At 47.5% G+C, this 18593-nt stretch overlaps 1 protein-coding gene across 3 annotated transcripts in view; it reads left to right on the forward strand.

Moving 5' to 3' along the window:
• Positions 1 to 18590, forward strand: part of dab2ipa (DAB2 interacting protein a) — a 42633-nt gene extending 24043 nt beyond the window's left edge. For 2 of the 3 annotated variants that reach the window (XM_063489079.1, XM_063489087.1), the window contains exons 7-23: positions 4162 to 4306; positions 8584 to 8756; positions 9900 to 10171; positions 10255 to 10463; positions 10557 to 10701; positions 10811 to 10955; positions 11030 to 11266; positions 11727 to 11916; positions 11997 to 12232; positions 12408 to 12499; positions 12591 to 13076; positions 14220 to 14500; positions 14693 to 14806; positions 14889 to 15011; positions 15085 to 15164; positions 17109 to 17196; positions 17633 to 18590. In XM_063489079.1, the coding sequence (XP_063345149.1) occupies positions 4162 to 4306; positions 8584 to 8756; positions 9900 to 10171; positions 10255 to 10463; positions 10557 to 10701; positions 10811 to 10955; positions 11030 to 11266; positions 11727 to 11916; positions 11997 to 12232; positions 12408 to 12499; positions 12591 to 13076; positions 14220 to 14500; positions 14693 to 14806; positions 14889 to 15011; positions 15085 to 15164; positions 17109 to 17196; positions 17633 to 17803 (3187 nt within the window). In that variant the 3' untranslated portion in view covers positions 17804 to 18590. Of the gene's footprint in view, positions 1 to 951; positions 1123 to 4161; positions 4307 to 8583; positions 8757 to 9899; positions 10172 to 10254; positions 10464 to 10556; positions 10702 to 10810; positions 10956 to 11029; positions 11267 to 11726; positions 11917 to 11996; positions 12233 to 12407; positions 12500 to 12590; positions 13077 to 14219; positions 14501 to 14692; positions 14807 to 14888; positions 15012 to 15084; positions 15165 to 17108; positions 17197 to 17632 lie in introns of those variants that run through there. The other variant, XM_063489096.1, reaches the window with a different exon arrangement.
• Positions 18591 to 18593: the final 3 nt, after the last annotated feature.

Genomic DNA, 18593 nt, shown 5'->3' on the forward strand with positions numbered 1-18593 from the left:
AAACATTTCTCCCACTGAAAATGTCCAGGTGAACAGAATCAACCTTTGGGATGTACCTACCTGGATGACCGAGTGTGCATCAAGCCTTTGCTAGATGTATTAAAGTGTGTTCTTCGTGAGTGCACCCAGAGGTTTGCACCTTGTTGTAAACTCTCTGTCTCTTGGTTTACAGCTTCCCAGCGATGCTCCTGCCGTGTTCCTGACCTGGCTCATGTTTCCAACCATTTTAATAAATCTGTCATCATCCACTCTTCTGAGCTGCTCACTGCTCTCATTGTTGTTTCTGCTCTCTGATTATTTTATTCTTGTATTATCAGCCTAGTGATGGCCTCTTTCATGTCGTGCTTACAGTTAACAGTTATATCAACTCCAGCTTCATCTTATCAGCTTCATTAGTCCTGGAATGATGAGGGAACAGGCTTCACCTTTCAGGCAGGTGACAGTCCAGTGCCTTTGGGGATTGTGTGTAAACATGTTCCTGAAGTATTAAAACCAAACTTTTATGAACGCCTGAGTTAAAGCTGGGCGCGAGCGTATGCAGCAGCGTCTGAGCGGCTGCGTGTGGAGGTTGGAGTTGATATAAAACCGGGGAGAGATGCGGCGTTTGATTCCTGCCTCGATGACACCAAATGGAAAATTCCACTTTCTGCTGCAGACAGGAAGTGTGTGCGTACAGGACCAGAGAAGAAGAAGCTCAGAGCGGCTGGAATAACACGCGTGTAACCGCAGCCTGTTTAACACATCAACACGTATCGTACATGTGCGCTGCTGGGGGAGGGGGGGGGGCACCCCTGACAGGCCAGCAGAGGAGGAAAGGAGGATAAAGAGGAGCAGAGAGGGAGGAAGTAGGGCAGCCTCACTGCAGGGGAGGGGCAAGAGCTGACAGACGAGGGGGGTGAGTCACATAGAGACAGACAGAGAGAGAGAGAGAGTGAGGAAGGGGAGGGAGGGCTGAAGCTGTGAAGCATCAGAAACAGCAAACACACACAGACAGACAGACAGGTTCATCCACACAGCATCAGCAGCTTCTCCATCTTCCTCCTCCTCTTCCTCCTGCTCGCTGCTGAAGGAGGACATGAATCTATAGCTGTCTCCTCCTCCTCCTCCTCAGCAGGATGCTCGGTGAGTGTGTTTGATCCTCTTTGTCCTCCGATCAGAAAAATGTGCTGCAGTGGATTTCTGCTTTGTGTGTGTGTGTGTGTTGGGGAGGTGCGTGCATGCTGCCGTCTTCCACCTGATTTGCATTTCCATGCATGATGCGTTTCTGTGTGTGTATGTGTGTGTGTGTTAGCATGGCTGCAATCTGCACATAGCTAGCGTGCTATGCTGTGTTCCTGTGTGTAGCACGCAGCATAGCAAGGTTACACACAGACACACACAGACATGCAGCATTAGCCATATAACCAGCTTGTTAAGACAAGATGACGAGCTAACCGAGCAACACACACGTCCTGCTGTGTGTGTATAAAAAGCTAAAGAGGGTCATCATCATCATCATGTTTGTCATCAGTTCAATTCAGTTTTATTTACACAGCGCCAAATCACAACAACAGTCGCCTCAAGGTGCTTTATATTGTACAGTAGACCCTACAATAATACATACAGAGAAAAACCCAACAATCATATGACCCCCTATGAGCAAGCACTTTGGCGACAGTGGGAAGGAAAAACTCCCTTTTAACAGGAAGAAACCTCCAGCAGAACCAGGCTCAGGGAGGGGCGGGGCCAACTGCTGTGATTGGTTGGGGTGAGAGAAGGAAGACAGGATAAAGACATGCTGTGAAAGAGAGACAGAGATTAATAACAGATATGATTCAATGCAGAGAGGTCTATTAACACATAGTGAGTGAAGAAGAAACACCCAGTGCATCATGGGAATCCCCCGGCAGCCTACGTCTATTGCAGCATAACTAAGGGAGGATTCAGGGTCACCTGGTCCAGCCCTAACTATATGCTTTAGCAAAAAGGAAAGTTTGAAGCCTAATCTTAAAAGTAGAGATAGTGTCTGTCTCCTGAATCCAAACTGGAAGCTGGTTCCACAGAAGAGGGGCCTGAAAACTGAAGGCTCTGCCTCCCATTCTACTTTTAAATACTCTAGGAACAACAAGTAAGCCTGCAGTGTGAGAGCGAAGTGCTCTAATAGGGTGATATGGTACTACAAGGTCATTAAGATAAGATGGGGCCTGATTATTTAAGACCTTGTATGTGAGGAGCAGGATTTTGAATTCTGGATTTAACAGGAAGCCAATCATCATCATCATCATCACAGCTTAGTGTTGACCCGTCCACCTCAGACACCGACAGGCCGCGGTGCCTTAAACCTGCAGTCCAGCAGGGGGAGACTCTGCTGTGATTTGTTAGAAGTGAGGAAATGAGCCCAGCTGTTCTTCAGGTCTCATTGGATAAAAAGTGATGGTTGTCATGGAAGTGAAGGTCCAGTCACAGTCTGAGAGGAGCGGGAAGCGGGGGGAGGGTTCAGGGGAGGTGGCGTGCAGTGGATTGGACCCTGTGATGGAAATATCGTCACACAGTTTGAGCTTAACGTGCCAAATCACAGCATTTCCACGTGATGTCATTCACTGGTTAGTGACGCCTCCATGTTCATGTTTTGACCGTCGTCATGGCATTTCTTGTTTCCAGAGGTGCTAATGCTAATGCTAGCAGAATCGTTTAGCAAGAGTGACATCAAATCAAATCGCAGCAGCCTTCATGAATGGTCTGTTAGTACAGTAACCTCACAGCAGCCATATAATTGTCAAAGAGGCCACGCCCCTAACATTGCAGACTAAAACATTTGAGTTATAACAACATGCTTTCCTGTGCACGTGTTATGAAGGAGGAAGTTTGAGTATCAAGGTGTAAACATGTTTATTTCAACATGGCAGTCTGTAGGGACTGACTCACTGCTGCCTCTGCTGCATGGCAGAGGAACTGCAGGTGTGTGGACGGGTGTATTTAGCTCTCAGTGTCCAAATACACCAAAACTACTGGATGGGGTGTTTGAGGTGAGAGGAGGTCTGTCCATCGGACGGCTGCTGGTCATCGTTCGTACTTCCTGTTGTCGTGTTTACGTCTGTCAGTGATCAGACTCCGACCGTGTCCGTTCACACTGACTCTGTAAGTTGCAGCCTCTCCCTGAACTGTGACACATTTGCACATGATAAATAAATAAATGTTGTGGAGAAGCCGAGATCAGCTTTGGTTTCTGCGTCGGGGTTAATCAGGTCGGCGCGTGGTGGCTGCCTCCCCCTGCGCGCTCCGTCAGAGCTGCTGTGGTTGTGTTCGGTCTGGAGGACGGGGAGCTGGGTTTCTGCTTGTTAACGGCTCCGTGGAGGAGTGAGTTATGTAACGAATGGAGGCCTGTGTGGTGGAGACGTGCCCTTTGTTTTAATTCTCGGGCTTTACGAGGGCAGCTGTGCATGATTCACAGCTCAGAATAATCCTCATTCATACTCAGCCTCCATCCTCTGCCTGAAAAACCCTTCCCTAAAATGCTGCTTTCTTCTGAGGGGCAGCACCTCAGACCCATTTCAGAGCGTCAGACATGAAGTCCAGGTGTGCCCAATGAGGAACATCATCTAACGTCACTGTGCTGCCTCACGATGCAACAGGAAACACCAAGCCCAGCATGACATCTGTACGTGTAATCACATGTGCTGCAGCAAAGTTTGGAAGCAGATGAAATGACTCTGGCTGAATATGAATCCTGAGCTTTTATTCCATCACTGGCTCGTACATTTGTTTCTAACGCCGCGTCACACTGTAATACTTCAGAACCGCCTTCTTTTATTAAATGTAACTTTACTTTATGACACCTCAAATGTCTTGAAAAGTATCAAACTGATTGGCTTGTGCTGAACCAATCAGAGGTCCTGATTAGGTGCTTCAGCCCGACAGTTGTTTCAGGTATGCCCCACCTTGCTCTACAGCTCCAGGTGAACCTGATCACACTCGCTGCATCACTCGGTCTCTGTTGTCAGATCCAAGTCAAATCTCATGTTTATTTTTCACAGTGTAGATCACCTTCTTTGTGTCCCTGGAGACGTCCAGGAGACGTCCTAGACTTCTCTGACAGTCCAGGTTTGGGATCCATGCCTCTGGAAACTTGATGAGTGCATCTTCCTGTCCTGTTAGTAATCACACTGTGTATGTTTGTTTCAGGTGTGTGATGCGTCGGCTGCGTTGCGGTAGCCAGGAGTCGTTGCTAAGCACTGGCTGTGTATCGTCTCTCGAGCTCAGGATGGACCAATCAGTGATTATTAAGCCGGTTCACTCATCTCTGCTGGGACAGGACTACTGCTTCGAGGTAACGCAAACAACACACACAAACTGCAGCACTCCCAAAACCGAGGTGTCCCAACACAATCTTTCACATACTGCTCTGTGCCTGCCTATTACACCAGCCTATTAATCAACCAAAGACCCAGACAGACTTTTAATTCATTTGAAAGCCTGATGCTTAGCCTCGTCCACCCCAGCTGTAAAACTCAGAAACCAGTCTTACTTGTTATCATCTATCGTCCACCTGGGCCTTACACAGAGTTTCTCTCTGATTTCTCAGACTTTTTATCTGATTTAGTGCTCAGCTCAGATAAAATAATTATTGTGGGTGATTTTAACATCCATGTAGATGCTAAAAATGACAGCCTCAACATGGCATTTAATCTGTTATTAGACTCAATTGGCTTCTCTCAAAATGTAAAAGAACCCACCCACCACTTTAATCACACTCTAGATCTTGTTTTAACATATGGCATAGAAACTGAACATTTAACAGTGTTTCCTGAAAACCCTCTGCTGTCTGATCATTTCCTGATAACATTTACATTTACAATAATTGATTACACAGCAGTGGAGAGTAGACTTTATCACAGTAGATGTCTTTCTGAAAGTGCTGTAACTAAGTTTAAGAATATAATCCACTCACTGTTATCATCTTCAATGCCCTGTACCAACACAGAGCAGAGCAGCTACCTGAACGCTACTCCAACAGAGGTCGATCATCTTGTTAATAATTTTACCTCCTCACTACGTACGACTCTGGATACTGTAGCTCCTGTGAAAACTAAGGTCTCAAATCAGAAGTACCTGACTCCGTGGTATAATTCTCAAACACGTAGCCTAAAGCAGATAACTCGTAAGCTGGAGAGGAAATGGCGTGTCACAAATTTAGAGGATCATCATTTAGCCTGGAGAAATAGTTTGTTGCTTTATAAGAAAGCCCTCCGCAAAGCCAGAACATCTTACTATTCGTCACTGATTGAAGAAAATAAGAACAACCCCAGGTTTCTCTTCAGCACTGTAGCCAGGCTGACAAACAGTCAGAGCTCTACTGAGCCAACAATCCCTTTAACGTTAACTAGTAATGACTTCATGAACTTCTTCACAAATAAAATTTTTATCATTAGAGAAAAAATGACCAATAATCATCCCACAGATGTAATATTATCTACAGCTACTTTTAGTACCATTGATATTCATTTAGACTCTTTTTCTCCAATTGATCTTTCTGAGTTAACTTCAATAATTACTTCCTCCAAACCATCAACGTGTCTTTTAGACCCCATTCCTACAAAACTGCTCAAAGAAGTCCTGCCATTAATTAATGCTTCAATCTTAAATATGATCAACCTATCTCTAATAATCTGCTATGTACCACAGGCCTTCAAGCTGGCTGTAGTTAAACCTTTACTTAAAAAGCATCTCTAGACCCAGCAGTCTTAGCTAATTATAGGCCAATCTCCAACCTTCCTTTCATATCAAACATCCTTGAAAGAGTAGTTGTCAAACAGCTAACAGATCATCTGCAGAGGAATGGCTTATTTGAAGAGTTTTAGTCAGGTTTCAGAGCTCATCACAGCACAGAAACAGCTTTAGTGAAGGTTACAAATGATCTTCTTATGGCCTCTGACAGTGGACTCATCTCTGTGCTTGTCCTGCTAGACCTCAGTGCAGCGTTCCATACTGTCGACCATAATATCCTATTAGAGCGATTAGAGCACGCTGTAGGTATTACAGGTACTGCACTGCAGTGGTTTGTATCATATCTATCTAATAGACTCCAGTTTGTACATGTAAATGGAGAGTCTTCTTCACATGCTGAGGTTAATTATGGAGTTCCACAGGGTTCAGTGCTAGGACCAATTCTGTTTACGTTATACATGCTTCCCTTAGGCAGCATCATTAGAAGACATAGCATACATTTACACTGCTATGCTGATGACACCCAGCTCTATCTGTCCATGAAGCCAGATAACACACACCAATTAGTTAAACTGCAGGAATGTCTTAAAGACATAAAGACCTGGATGGCCGCTAACTTTCTGCTTTTAATTCAGATCAAACTGAGGTTATTGTACTCGGCCCTGAAAATCTTAGAAATATGGTATCTAACCAGATTCTTACTCTGGATGGCATTACCTTGGCCTCCAGTAACACTGTGAGGAACCTTGGAGTCATTTTTGACCAGGACATGTCCTTCAATGCACATATTAAACAAATATGTAAGACTGCTTTCTTCCATTTGTGCAACATCTCTAAAGTTAGAAATATCCTGTCTCAGAGTGACGCTGAAAAACTAGTTCATGCATTTATTACTTCCAGGCTGGACTACTGTAATTCATTATTATCAGGAAGTCCTAAAAACTCCCTGAAAAGCCTTCAGTTAATCCAAAATGCTGCAGCAAGAGTCCTGACAGGGACTAGAAAGAAAGAGCAGATTTCTCCTGTACTGTGTGACGATATTTCCATCACAGGGTCCAATCCACTGCACGCCACCTCCCCTGAACCCTCCCCCCGCTTCCCGCTCCTCTCAGACTGTGACTGGACCTTCACTTCCATGACAACCATCACTTTTTATCCAATGAGACCTGAAGAACAGCTGGGCTCATTTCCTCACTTCTAACAAATCACAGCAGAGTCTCCCCCTGCTGGACTGCAGGTTTAAGGCACCGCGGCCTGTCGGTGTCTGAGGTGGACGGGTCAACACTAAGCTGTGATGATGATGATGATGATTGGCTTCCTGTTAAATCCAGAATTCAAAATCCTGCTCCTCACATACAAGGTCTTAAATAATCAGGCCCCATCTTATCTTAATGACCTTGTAGTACCATATCACCCTATTAGAGCACTTCGCTCTCACACTGCAGGCTTACTTGTTGTTCCTAGAGTATTTAAAAGTAGAATGGGAGGCAGAGCCTTCAGTTTTCAGGCCCCTCTTCTGTGGAACCAGCTTCCAGTTTGGATTCAGGAGACAGACACTATCTCTACTTTTAAGATTAGGCTTCAAACTTTCCTTTTTGCTAAAGCATATAGTTAGGGCTGGACCAGGTGACCCTGAATCCTCCCTTAGTTATGCTGCAATAGACGTAGGCTGCCGGGGATTCCCATGATGCACTGGGTGTTTCTTCTTCACTCACTATGTGTTAATAGACCTCTCTGCATTGAATCATATCTGTTATTAATCTCTGTCTCTCTTCCACAGCATGTCTTTATCCTGTCTTCCTTCTCTCACCCCAACCAATCACAGCAGTTGGCCCCGCCCCTCCCTGAGCCTGGTTCTGCTGGAGGTTTCTTCCTGTTAAAAGGGAGTTTTTCCTTCCCACTGTCGCCAAAGTGCTTGCTCATAGGGGGTCATATGATTGTTGGGTTCTGTGTGTATTAGTGTAGGGTCTACTGTACAATATAAAGCACCTTGAGGCGACTGTTGTTGTGATTTGGCGCAGTATAAATAAAACTGAATTGAACTGAATTGAATTGACCTGCGTTACCTCACAATTCCAGCAGAGGGCAGGGCAGAGTCCCAACTCTAAAACACAAATATGACAAAGCTTCGTGATCGAGGTTTCTGATCAGCATCAGATCCGTTGTTGTGTTTCACACGGATCAGTTTCCGACTTGTTTTCATTGATTTTTACAGGATTTCATCTCATCTTTCAAAATGTCTTTTATTTTGAAAGAATATTTGTCAGAATAACCGCAGCCTCGTTTAACTCCCTCAAATCTACCAGAGGAAGTGACATTATTACAGAACATCTGTTCAACCAATCACTTTCATCCGATTTCCACGTCTCCTTCATCGAGCTGTGAATCCAGTTTAAAGTCTCACAGCTCCGATATGCAGCCATCGCTTTACTGAGCGTGCTCAGTAACAAAATCATTCACTTTAGTTCAAATCTTCAAAGCAAAGTTTCTGGTAATGTCTCTGATTGGAATGTGCTCATTTTGTATAAAACCACTGGCTTTAATCTGGCTTAACAGAGAACCGATAACCGCGGCGGCGTTATCTCTGATGAACGCCTGACTTTGTTGAGCTGCGTGCGGCCCTGAGTCTGCATTTCATCCACACAAAGAGCAAACAGAGTTTCAGGAACTACAGCTGTTACCTGATCGGACACGTTGAGGTCAGAGTCATCATCCGAGATGGCTCTGACTGTAACCCTCGCTATCAGGACTTTTTCATGGTTGGAAACATTTTTCTGTCATGTTTTGTTAATCAGGTCACAAAAACGATCCAAAGCTTCTCTCTCAGAGGGACAGCGTTTGGTTGGAAGACATGTGTCTCCATGGTTGCCTGTCTCCTAGGTAACAACCTCGACGGGAACAAAGTGTTTCTCGTGTCGCTCGGCAGCAGAAAGAGACAAATGGATGGAGAACCTGCGACGTGCTGTTCACCCCAACAAGGACAACAGCCGGCGGCTGGAGAACGTGCTGACGGTGTGGGTGGTGGAGGCCAAAGACCTGCCCGCCAAGAAACGGTAGGCGGCGCTGCACCAGCCCACCTGCTCCAAGTATCGCAGTTACATCTGTGAGCTGCAGGGTAACAGTAGAACACAAACAGTAATCCTACTATGTTTAGTGCAGGTAGTAACCAGATTACTTCTACTACATGTAGTAATCAGAGCATTTGTGCTACCGGCAGTAATTAGAGTATCGCAGACATTCCTGCAGTTTAACTAATTGGTGTGCGGACACATAAAGTTGAGTGTCATCTGCATAGCAGTGTAAATGTATGCTACGCCTTCTAAAGGTGGGCGTGGCTCGCACTGTGCTGGCGCTAGCTAGAGCGAAGGACCCAACATCTGTGTCGCGCTGGGTGCTGCAGTCAATGTTTACAGCTGCTGTACGTGTACGAGATGCGCCCGCTTCATTTCCAAACACGTATCTCTGACTTTGTTTAGTGAAAACATGCATGGCAAAGAAGAAAGCTGTGTAACTAGTGAAGCGTGTGACGTTTCCACAGCACAGCTCTCCTCCCGAGGTCCACAGAGCCATGAAACGAATGACTTACTCAGAGCAGTTGTACTGTGACCACGGCGTGCGCGCATTCTTCTTTTCCTCAAATATCTCTTTGATGATTGCAAACAGAAAGCAATGCAGTAGTTGGACTGACGGTGGCCCGGTTGGAAAGTTTCAACATATCGCCCAACCCTGTTTCACACATTCAAAGGCAATGAGCAACATCTAGTTGCTGGATAACTACAGTACAGATAACTCGCTGGCGTGCGCTTTGCTTGACGCAGCAGGAAACTGCTGCAATCGAAATGAAGGTGTTTCTATTAGATGACTGTGATTCAAACCACATGCAGTAATCATAGTACTTGTACTGCATATAATAACTGTAGTACTTGTGCTGCAGATAATAATGGTAGTACTTTTACTGCAAACAGCTATTGCAGTACTTATATTGTAGATTGCAGCAGTGTGCTGCAGATAGTAGTTGTAGCACTGTAGGTATTTATTTATTCTGTGTACACTGAACCTGTTTATTTGTATTCAAACACAGTACTGCTGTACTTATTCTTAGTTTAGTTTATGTGTAGTTTTACAGTTTGCACCTTCGATCCATGAGGACGATATTTCCCACGACCCGACCACTAATCACAGCACATGTACTGCAGGTACTTCTGCGAGCTGTGTCTGGACGACAGCCTCTACGCTCGGACGTCCTGTAAGCTGAAAACTGACAACATCTTCTGGGGCGAGCGCTTTGATTTCAGCAGCCTCCCACCTGTCGCCTCCATCACGCTGCACCTGTACAAGGACACCGACCGGAAGAGGAAGAAGGACAAAAGCAGCTACGTCGGGTTAGTCAACATCCCGGTCGCCACGGTGACTGGCAGACAGCTGGTGGAGAAGTGGTACACACTGAGCACGCCCAGTACAATCCGAGGTACGTAGATCCACTCGGGCTCGTGCGTTGAGGTCAGGTGTCTCATTTGTGTCACCCTCTTAACCTGTCCCACCCGATTTCAGGTAAGTCGTCTGTGCCAACAGTGAGGGTCAAAGCACGTTACCAGAGTATCGTCATCCTGCCGATGGAGCAGTACAAAGAGTTTGCGGAGTACATCAGTTCCAACTACCTGCTGCTCTGCTCCACCTTGGAGGCCTCAATCAGCCTGAGAGCGAAGGAGGAGCTCGCTGCTGCACTCGTGCACATCCTGCACAGCACGGGCAAGGCCAAGGTAACCCCGCCCACCACACCCGAACTCTACACCTGACCTACCACCACCACCTGTTCTTCTTTCAGCCCGGTGACCTTTCACCCCTCACTGCAGGACTTCCTGACCGACCTGATGATGTCAGAGGTGGACCGTTGCCGTGACAACGACCAGCTGATCTTTAGAGAGAACACATTGGCGACCAAAAGCATTGAGGAATACCTGAAGCTGATTGGACAGAAATACCTACAGGATGCACTTGGTACACACACACACACACACACACACACACACAAAAGCACACCTGTGTGTTTATTGTGATATTTATTGATCAGCTGTGCGTGCGTGTGTGTGTGTGTGTGTGTGTCCAGGCGAGTTCATCAAAGCTCTGTATGAGTCTGATGAGAACTGTGAGGTGGACCCGTCTCGCTGTGCGACCTCTGACCTCGCAGAGCATCAGGCCAACCTGAGGATGTGCTGCGAGCTGGCATTTTGCAAAATTCTTGACTCATACAGGTACGCACACATGATCATGCACACCACTGACGCTCTGGGCCGGCACACGCTGACTCTCGGCGATTGTCACTCAGGGTCTTCCCCCGGGAGCTGAAGGAGGTGTTTGGGTCATGGCGGCAGGAATGCGGCAACCGAGGACGGCCAGACATCAGCGAGCGCCTCATCAGCGCCTCGCTGTTCTTGCGCTTTCTGTGTCCGGCCGTGATGTCGCCATCACTATTCGACCTGATGCAGGAATACCCTGATGAACGCACAGCGAGAACCCTGACGCTGATCGCCAAAGTGATTCAGAACCTTGCCAACTTCAGCAAGTACGCCACGGCTTTTATTGTGAAACAATACAGGGCTTTTATTTGGAAAGGACAGCACCTTTTTTCTAAGGGGGTGTAGGCCTTTTATTCTGATGGAATACAGGGTTTTTATTTCGAAAGGAGTCCAAGGCTTTTATTTTAAAAGAGCAAAGAATTTAAAAAAGAATTTATTTTGAAAGCAGTTTAGGGCTTTTTTTTAAAGGACCGTGGGGCTTTTATTCTGAAGGAGTGATGAGTATTTAGTGTGAAGGAGTGGAAGGCTTTTATTCTGAAAGGAGTTCAGGACCAATATTCTGGAAGAAGCACAGGGCTTTTATTGTGACGTACCAAGCTGGTTCTGAAGTAGTGCAGAGCTTTTACTTTGAAGCCTCTGTACCTGCATTGCTGCACGGCTACCTGCCAACTGTATGTGTGCGTGCATGCTGACCTGCTGACGCTGGCGGTCTTACCTGTGGCGCAGGTTCGGCACTAAGGAGGAGTACATGCTGTTCATGAATGACTTTGTGGAGCGGCAGTGGAGCAGCATGCAGCGCTTCCTGCAGGAGATCTCGAACCCCGACGGGCTGAACCACACCGCCGGCTTTGACGGGTACATCGACCTCGGCCGTGAGCTGTCCAGCCTGCACACCCTGCTGACTGAGCTCGACCAGGTAATGCACCTGTCCCGGCAGATGACTCACCTGCCTGCCCAGGTAACTCCCTGACTGCTCTCTCTCTCTGTTTTCTCCAGTCATGCCTGTCGAAGCTCGGCCCTCTTCCTCGAATCCTCAGAGACGTATCGGCAGCGCTTGCCAATCCAGGGGGTGTGGCCAGTGCAGGGGGCGTATCTGTTTCTTCCCCAGAGCCTCAACGTGTAGTGTCTCCGCCCCCTCTCTCCCCAGCCCCCCTGTCTCCGCCCCTTTCTCCACCTCTGGCGACCTGTAATCCCTCTGTTGGCCTGCAGGGCGGCATGGGACTTGATGGAGGGTTAGCATCCTGTGTTTCCTGTTAGCATTAGCATCCCCAGTGGTGAACAGAGAGGGCTCTCACATAGAGCTTCTGCACATGCTCACAGTTGTCTGTGCATGCCAGCGCAGGAAGAGTCTGGCTGATGCATGGCTTAAATATCTGACGTGTTATCTGTGTGTGTGTGTGTGTGTAGCTTGGTGGATTTCACCAGACTCCCCTCGCCGACTCCTGAGAACAAAGACTTGTTTTTCGTCACTAAAGGGTCGAGTCTACAGCCTGCGTCAGGTGACCTTTCACCTCTCTTCTTTATCCACTTTCCCATTTCTCCACCACACTCTGTCACCCCTGACTCTTCCTGTGATGTCACTTTCTCCAGGCATGCAGGGTTCCCCGGCACCAAGCTCATCCTACTCAGAGTCCAATGAGAATGAGGCACCGTTTGAAATGACCAATGGAGGTCGGAGAGAGGGGTCCGAGCTGAACAATGAGAGCCGCAGCTTGTCTCTGGTGGACCTGCACGACACCTCCCCTGGCGATGGCCTCGATGATGGTCAGTGGCAGCGCAGGACGGGGCTCCTCCCCCTCTCCTTCCAGAATCCCGTCTATCATATGACCACCACATCACCACGGCAGCCACAGCAGCAGCAGCAGCAGGCCGACGCCACACCCTCAGACGGCTCGGTGGGGTCGCAGGGAAATGCAGATGACAGGAACACCATGGTGACCAAACCGGCGTTTCTTACCCAGATGTCAGTGGGACTGACAGGGGGGGAGAGGGGGGAGAGGATGTCTGCTATGTCGAGCAGCAGTAGTGGCGAGGAGTACTCGCGGCGAGCGCTGTCCCTCAGCGAGACACTCACAGGTAGAGTCCAGGGTCGGGGGTCAGAAGGAACAGGAAGTGTTTGTGTGTGTCAGTGCTAGGACCAATTCTGTTTACATTGTACCCTTAGGCAGCATCATTAGAAGACATAGCATAAATTTTCACTGCTATGCAGATGACACCCAGCTCTATCTGTCCATGAAGCCAGATAACACACACCAATTAGTTAAACTGCAGGAATGTCTTAAAGACATAAAGACCTGGATGGCCGCTAACTTTCTGCTTCTTAATTCAGATCAAACTGAGGTTATTGTACTCGGCCCTGAAAATCTTAGAAATATGGTATCTAACCAGATTCTTACTCTGGATGGCATTACCTTGGCCTCCAGTAACACTGTGAGGAACCTTGGAGTCATTTTTGACCAGGACATGTCCTTCAACGCACATATTAAACAAATATGTAAGACTGCTTTCTTCCATTTGTGCAACATCTCTAAAGTTAGAAATATCCTGTCTCAGAGTGATGCTGAAAAACTAGTTCATGCATTTATTACTTCCAGGCTGGACTACTGTAATTCTTTATTATCAGGAAGTCCTAAAAACTCCCTGAAAAGCCTTCAGTTAATCCAAAATGCTGCAGCAAGAGTCCTGACAGGGACTAGAAAGAGAGAGCAGATTTCTCCTGTATTGGCTTCCCTTCATTGGCTTCCTGTTAGAAAGTTCTTCTGTGGAATCCTCTAATCGCTCTAATAGGATATTATGGTCGACAGTATGGAACGCTGCACTGAGGTCTAGCAGGACAAGCACAGAGATGAGTCCACTGTCAGAGGCCATAAGAAGATCATTTGTAACCTTCACTAAAGCTGTTTCTGTGCTGTGATGAGCTCTGAAACCTGACTGAAACTCTTCAAATAAGCCATTCCTCTGCAGATGATCTGTTAGCTGTTTGACAACTACTCTTTCAAGGATGTTTGATATGAAAGGAAGGTTGGAGATTGGCCTATAATTAGCTAAGACTGCTGGGTAAAACCGAAAGCAAGATCTAGAGTGTGATTAAAGTGGTGGGTGTGTTTTTGCCATTAGCTACAATGACACTCACAACCAGCAAATTGCTTTATATTTTTGGACGAGGCCTGAAGTTTGAGGATCAGGTCTGATTTACCTTTGATTGCTCCCACCTTTCAGGTAGCTCCGTCCCACCCCGGCAGAACTCCTCGGGCCCCCAGAGACGAATTGATCAGCCTCCTCCTCCGTCCTCAGCTCCACCCGGACCTCCTCGAGGCCGGACACCTCCCAGCATGCTCAGCGGCGGCAGTGGTGCAGCATCCGCCTACCCCCCACGTCCCACCTCTGGCAGCATGATGTCATCGAGCCCTGATTGGCCAACCAGCAGCCAGTCCCGGCTCAGACAGATGTCGTCATCGTCCAAAGGAGATAGCCCTGAGAAGCAGCGGCCGGCTGCCAAGGTAACTAGGCCAAGAGTTCAAGAGTCCAACTCTTGAGCGCCTGAACAAAATGTTCCTGATTTAATGATCAGATGCAAGGAGGTGGTCCTCCATACTTGTTTAAAGCTTTTTCTGAAGTGACCCACCCAGAGGACGTACCTGGACTGTCTAAGGTCGTGGGCGGTACCTGTTCAGGTGTGTTTGTGTGTCCAGGCTCCGTCTCCCTGCGCGTTAGACCGTACGGCAGCCTGGCTGCTCAACATGAACTCCACCTCCTCCTATGGTGAGGCTGAGGATGATCGCCATGATGACAGCCTCGTGGAGAAGGTAAGGTTCTCAAAGTTCTGGGTCAACACTGGTTCTACTGGTCCTGCTGGTTCTGATGGTGTGTGTGTGTGTGTGTGTACAGTACCAGCAGGAGATTGCGTTGCTGCAGGAGAAGTTGCGCATTGCTGCACTGCGTCAGGAGGAGTGTGAAGCACGTCTGATGGTCCAGGATCAGCAGAATCAGCGCATGCTGCAGGAGTACCAGGTCTGTGACCCACCTGCAGAGAAGCTCAGTCACATGACACAGCAGGACCAATAGCAGTGTGCGTGTGTTTTAGGCTCGTTTGGAGGACACAGAGAGTCGGCTAAGGAGACTGCAGGACGACAAAGACCTGCAGATGAACAGCATCATCAGCAGGTGGGAACACCTGTGTGCGTTACCATAGAAACAGTACTTGAGGGTTGTGCTTGTTCACCTTAGCAAACAGACAACAAGGAAAAAGATGCCTCAGCAGCCACCTAGAGGTTGAACTGTGAACTGCAGCACCAGCTCCACTGTGCTCGACCGATTCAGATGTCAGAAATAATCAACTTCACCTGACACCTGTCAGGTGTCTGTCTCTCTGTCTGCCTGTCTCTCTGTCTGTGTCTCTGTCTGTCTATCCATCTGTCCATCTTGCTCTCTCTCTGTCTGTCTGTTTGTCCCTCTGTCTGTCCGTCTGTCTCTTTGTCTGTCTTTCTCTCTGTCTGTCTGCCCGCCTGTCTCTCTGTCCGTCTGTCTGCCCATCTGTCTCTCTGTCTGTGTCTCTGTCTGTTTGTCTCTCTTCCTGTCTCTCTGTCTGTCTGTCTGCCTGTCTATCCATCTGTTTGTCTCTCTGTCTGTCCATCTTTCTCTCTGTCTGTCTCTCTGTCTGCCTGTCTATCTCTCTGTCTGTCTGTCCGTCTGTCTCTCTGTCTGCCTGTGTCTCTGTCTGTGTCTCTGTCTGTCTATCCATCTGGCCATCTTTCTCTCTGTCAGTCTGTCTGTCTGTCTGTTTGTCTCTCTGTCTGTCTGTCTGTTTGTCTCTCTGTCGGTCTCTCTGACTGTCCATCTTTCTCTCTGTCTGTGTGTCTGTCTGTCTGCCTGTCTGTCTCTTTGTCTGTCTCTCTGTCTGCCTGCCTGTCTCTCTATCTGTCTCTCTGTCTGTCTATTCATCTGTCCGTCTGTCTCTCTGTCTGTCCGTCTGCCCGTCTGTCTCTTTGTCTGTCTGTCTCTCTGTCTGTCCGTCTTTCTCTCTGTCTGTGTGTCTGTCTGTCTGCCCGTCTGTCTCTTTGTCTGTCTGTCTCTCTGTCTGTCAGTCTGTCTGTCTCTCTGTCTGTTCGTCTTTCTCTCTGTCTGTGTGTCTGTCTGTCTGCCCGTCTGTCTTTCTGTTCGTCTGTCTGCCCGTTTGTCTCTCTGTCCATCTGTCTCTCTTCCTGTCTCTCTGTCTGTCTGGTCTGTCTCTCTGTCTGTCCGTCTGTTTTTTCTCTTTGTCTGTCAGTCTTTCTGTCTGTCACTCTGTCTGCCTGACTGTCTCTCTGTCTGCCTGTCTGTCTGTCTCTCTGTCTGTCTATCCATCTGTCCATCTTTCTCTCTGTCTGCCTGTCTGTCAGTCTGTTTGTCTCTCTGTCTGTCCGTCTTTCTCTCTGTCTGTCTGCGCATCTGTCTCTCTGTCTGTCTGTCTCTCTTCCTGTCCCTCTGTCTGTCTGTCTCTCTGTCTGTCTGTCTGTCTGATCGAATGTCTGTCTGATCACCTGTCTCTCTGTCTGTCTGTTTGTCGCTCTTTTTATCTGTCTGTCTGATCACCTGTCGGTCTGTCTGTCTCTCTGTTTGTCTGTCTGTCTGATCACCTGGCTGTCTGTCCGTCTGATCACCTTTCTCCCTGTCTGTCTCTCTATTAGTCTGTCTGTCTGATCACCTGTCTGATCACCTGTCTCTGTTTGTCTGTCTGTCTGATCACCTGTCTCTCTTTTTGTCTGTTTGTCTGTCTCTCTTTTGTCTGTCTGTCTGATCACCTGTCTCTCTGTTTGTCTGATCACCTGTCTGTCTGATCACCTGTCTGTCTCTCTGTTTGTTTGTCTGTCTGATCACCTGTGTGTCTGTCTGTCTCTGTGTCTGTCTGTCTTTCTGATCACCTGTGTGTCTGTCTCTGTTTGTCTGTCTGATCACCTGTCTCTCTCTCTGTCTGTCTGTCTCTCTTTTTATCTGTCTGTCTGTCTGATCACTTGTCTCTCTGTCTCTCTTTTTATCTGTCTGTCTGATGACCTGTTTGTCCGTCTGTCTTGTTGTCTGTCTCTCTGTCTGCCTGTCTGATCACCTGTCTGTCTGTCTGATCACCTGCAGGTTGATGGCGGTGGAGGAGGAGTTAAAGAAGGATCACTCTGACATGCAGGCTGTGGTTGACTCGAAGCAGAAGATTATAGAGGCACAGGTACGTCTCCATCACCTGAAATCTGTATTTGAAGCCTCAGAGTTTGCGACTGTAGAAGTGACCATATTTTGCCCAGTGATGGTGGAAACAGGTGGAAGTGCTCATAAGCTACTCCAGCGTCATTATGGCGTCTTAAAAGACGTCTCGAGCTATTCTCCATCCCAGAATGAAGCTAACAGTAGCTAGCATAGCTGAGTTTTGATGTATGTCTGTAAAAAATTTTATGTGTACGACATCATAATTAGGTGAAATATGTTAGTGAAAAACATTTAATGTTCTTCGTATTTAAAGCGTATTAGCAGCACAAACAGGAACAAATGTAAAATCCTGCCTCCCTGTGACAGCTGACTAAAGATCCCAGGTGGACATAAGAGGACCTGCAGGTTTGTGTTGAGCTTACTGTCTCACCTGCCCATCTCACCTGTCTGACTCTCAGGAGAAGAGGATTGCGAGTCTTGACGCAGCAAACACTCGTCTGATGGCGGCTCTAACTCAGCTGAAGGAGCGTTACGCCGTGACATCACAGAGGAACGGCCTGTCTCCGAGCAACACGTCATCGCTGCAGATCACCGAGAACGGAGAGTTCCGCAACTCTGGCAACTGCTGAGCTCTAACTGGCTGTACTGCAAGGAGAGGGAGGGGCTTAGCCTTATGAGGCCCATAGAGGCGGGGCTAACCCATAGACTTTTACAGATGAACCTCTGACCTTAATCCACCCCTCATTTCCTGTTTTTGTTTTGCACGTTTTCTCTTTGAACTAGTTAGAGTATGACATCATATCCCGTTTACGTTTTGGTACTTCCTGTTACGAATCAGAAAAACAGTCCCAAAACCAAAATGGACATTTTATGACTTTACACGACATGACCCCACCTGTACGTGGCTCCAGGCTGGAGGGACATATTTATTGTTTTAGGCGCTTTGACTTTCGATTGTATTTTAAAGGAACAGTCCGACCTTTGTGTCCGAGCTGCCTCACGGAAACCTCCTCATCCCGGTTAGCCTAGCTTAGCACAAAGACTAGAAGCAGCACCACAACTCCAAGTGATTGTGTTGGCCCCTCAGGGCTTCCGTAGCTTTGAGTATTTTGGTCACATGGGCGAGGCGTGGGAGAGTTAGAGATGCTAGTTTGTTGTTTCAGAGAATTCTGATTTTAATGTAAACACCAGATTTTATTGTAAAGCGGTCCAAACTTTAAATTGTGATGAATAGTTTGTGAACACGTGCACACACACGCACGCACGCACACACAGACTCGCTCAGACTGTCTCTGCTGTGCTCACTGTGGCTTCTGTCTCCGTGTTTATGTTTCCTCTTATTGTTATTTATCCACGTTGGTATTTATAGAGACGCTCCAATAAACTAATACACCGTCTACCTGCTCCTCACACACAGAG

The sequence above is a fragment of the Pelmatolapia mariae genome, linkage group LG2, assembly GCF_036321145.2.
Source record: "Pelmatolapia mariae isolate MD_Pm_ZW linkage group LG2, Pm_UMD_F_2, whole genome shotgun sequence".
NCBI lineage: Eukaryota > Metazoa > Chordata > Actinopteri > Cichliformes > Cichlidae > Pelmatolapia > Pelmatolapia mariae.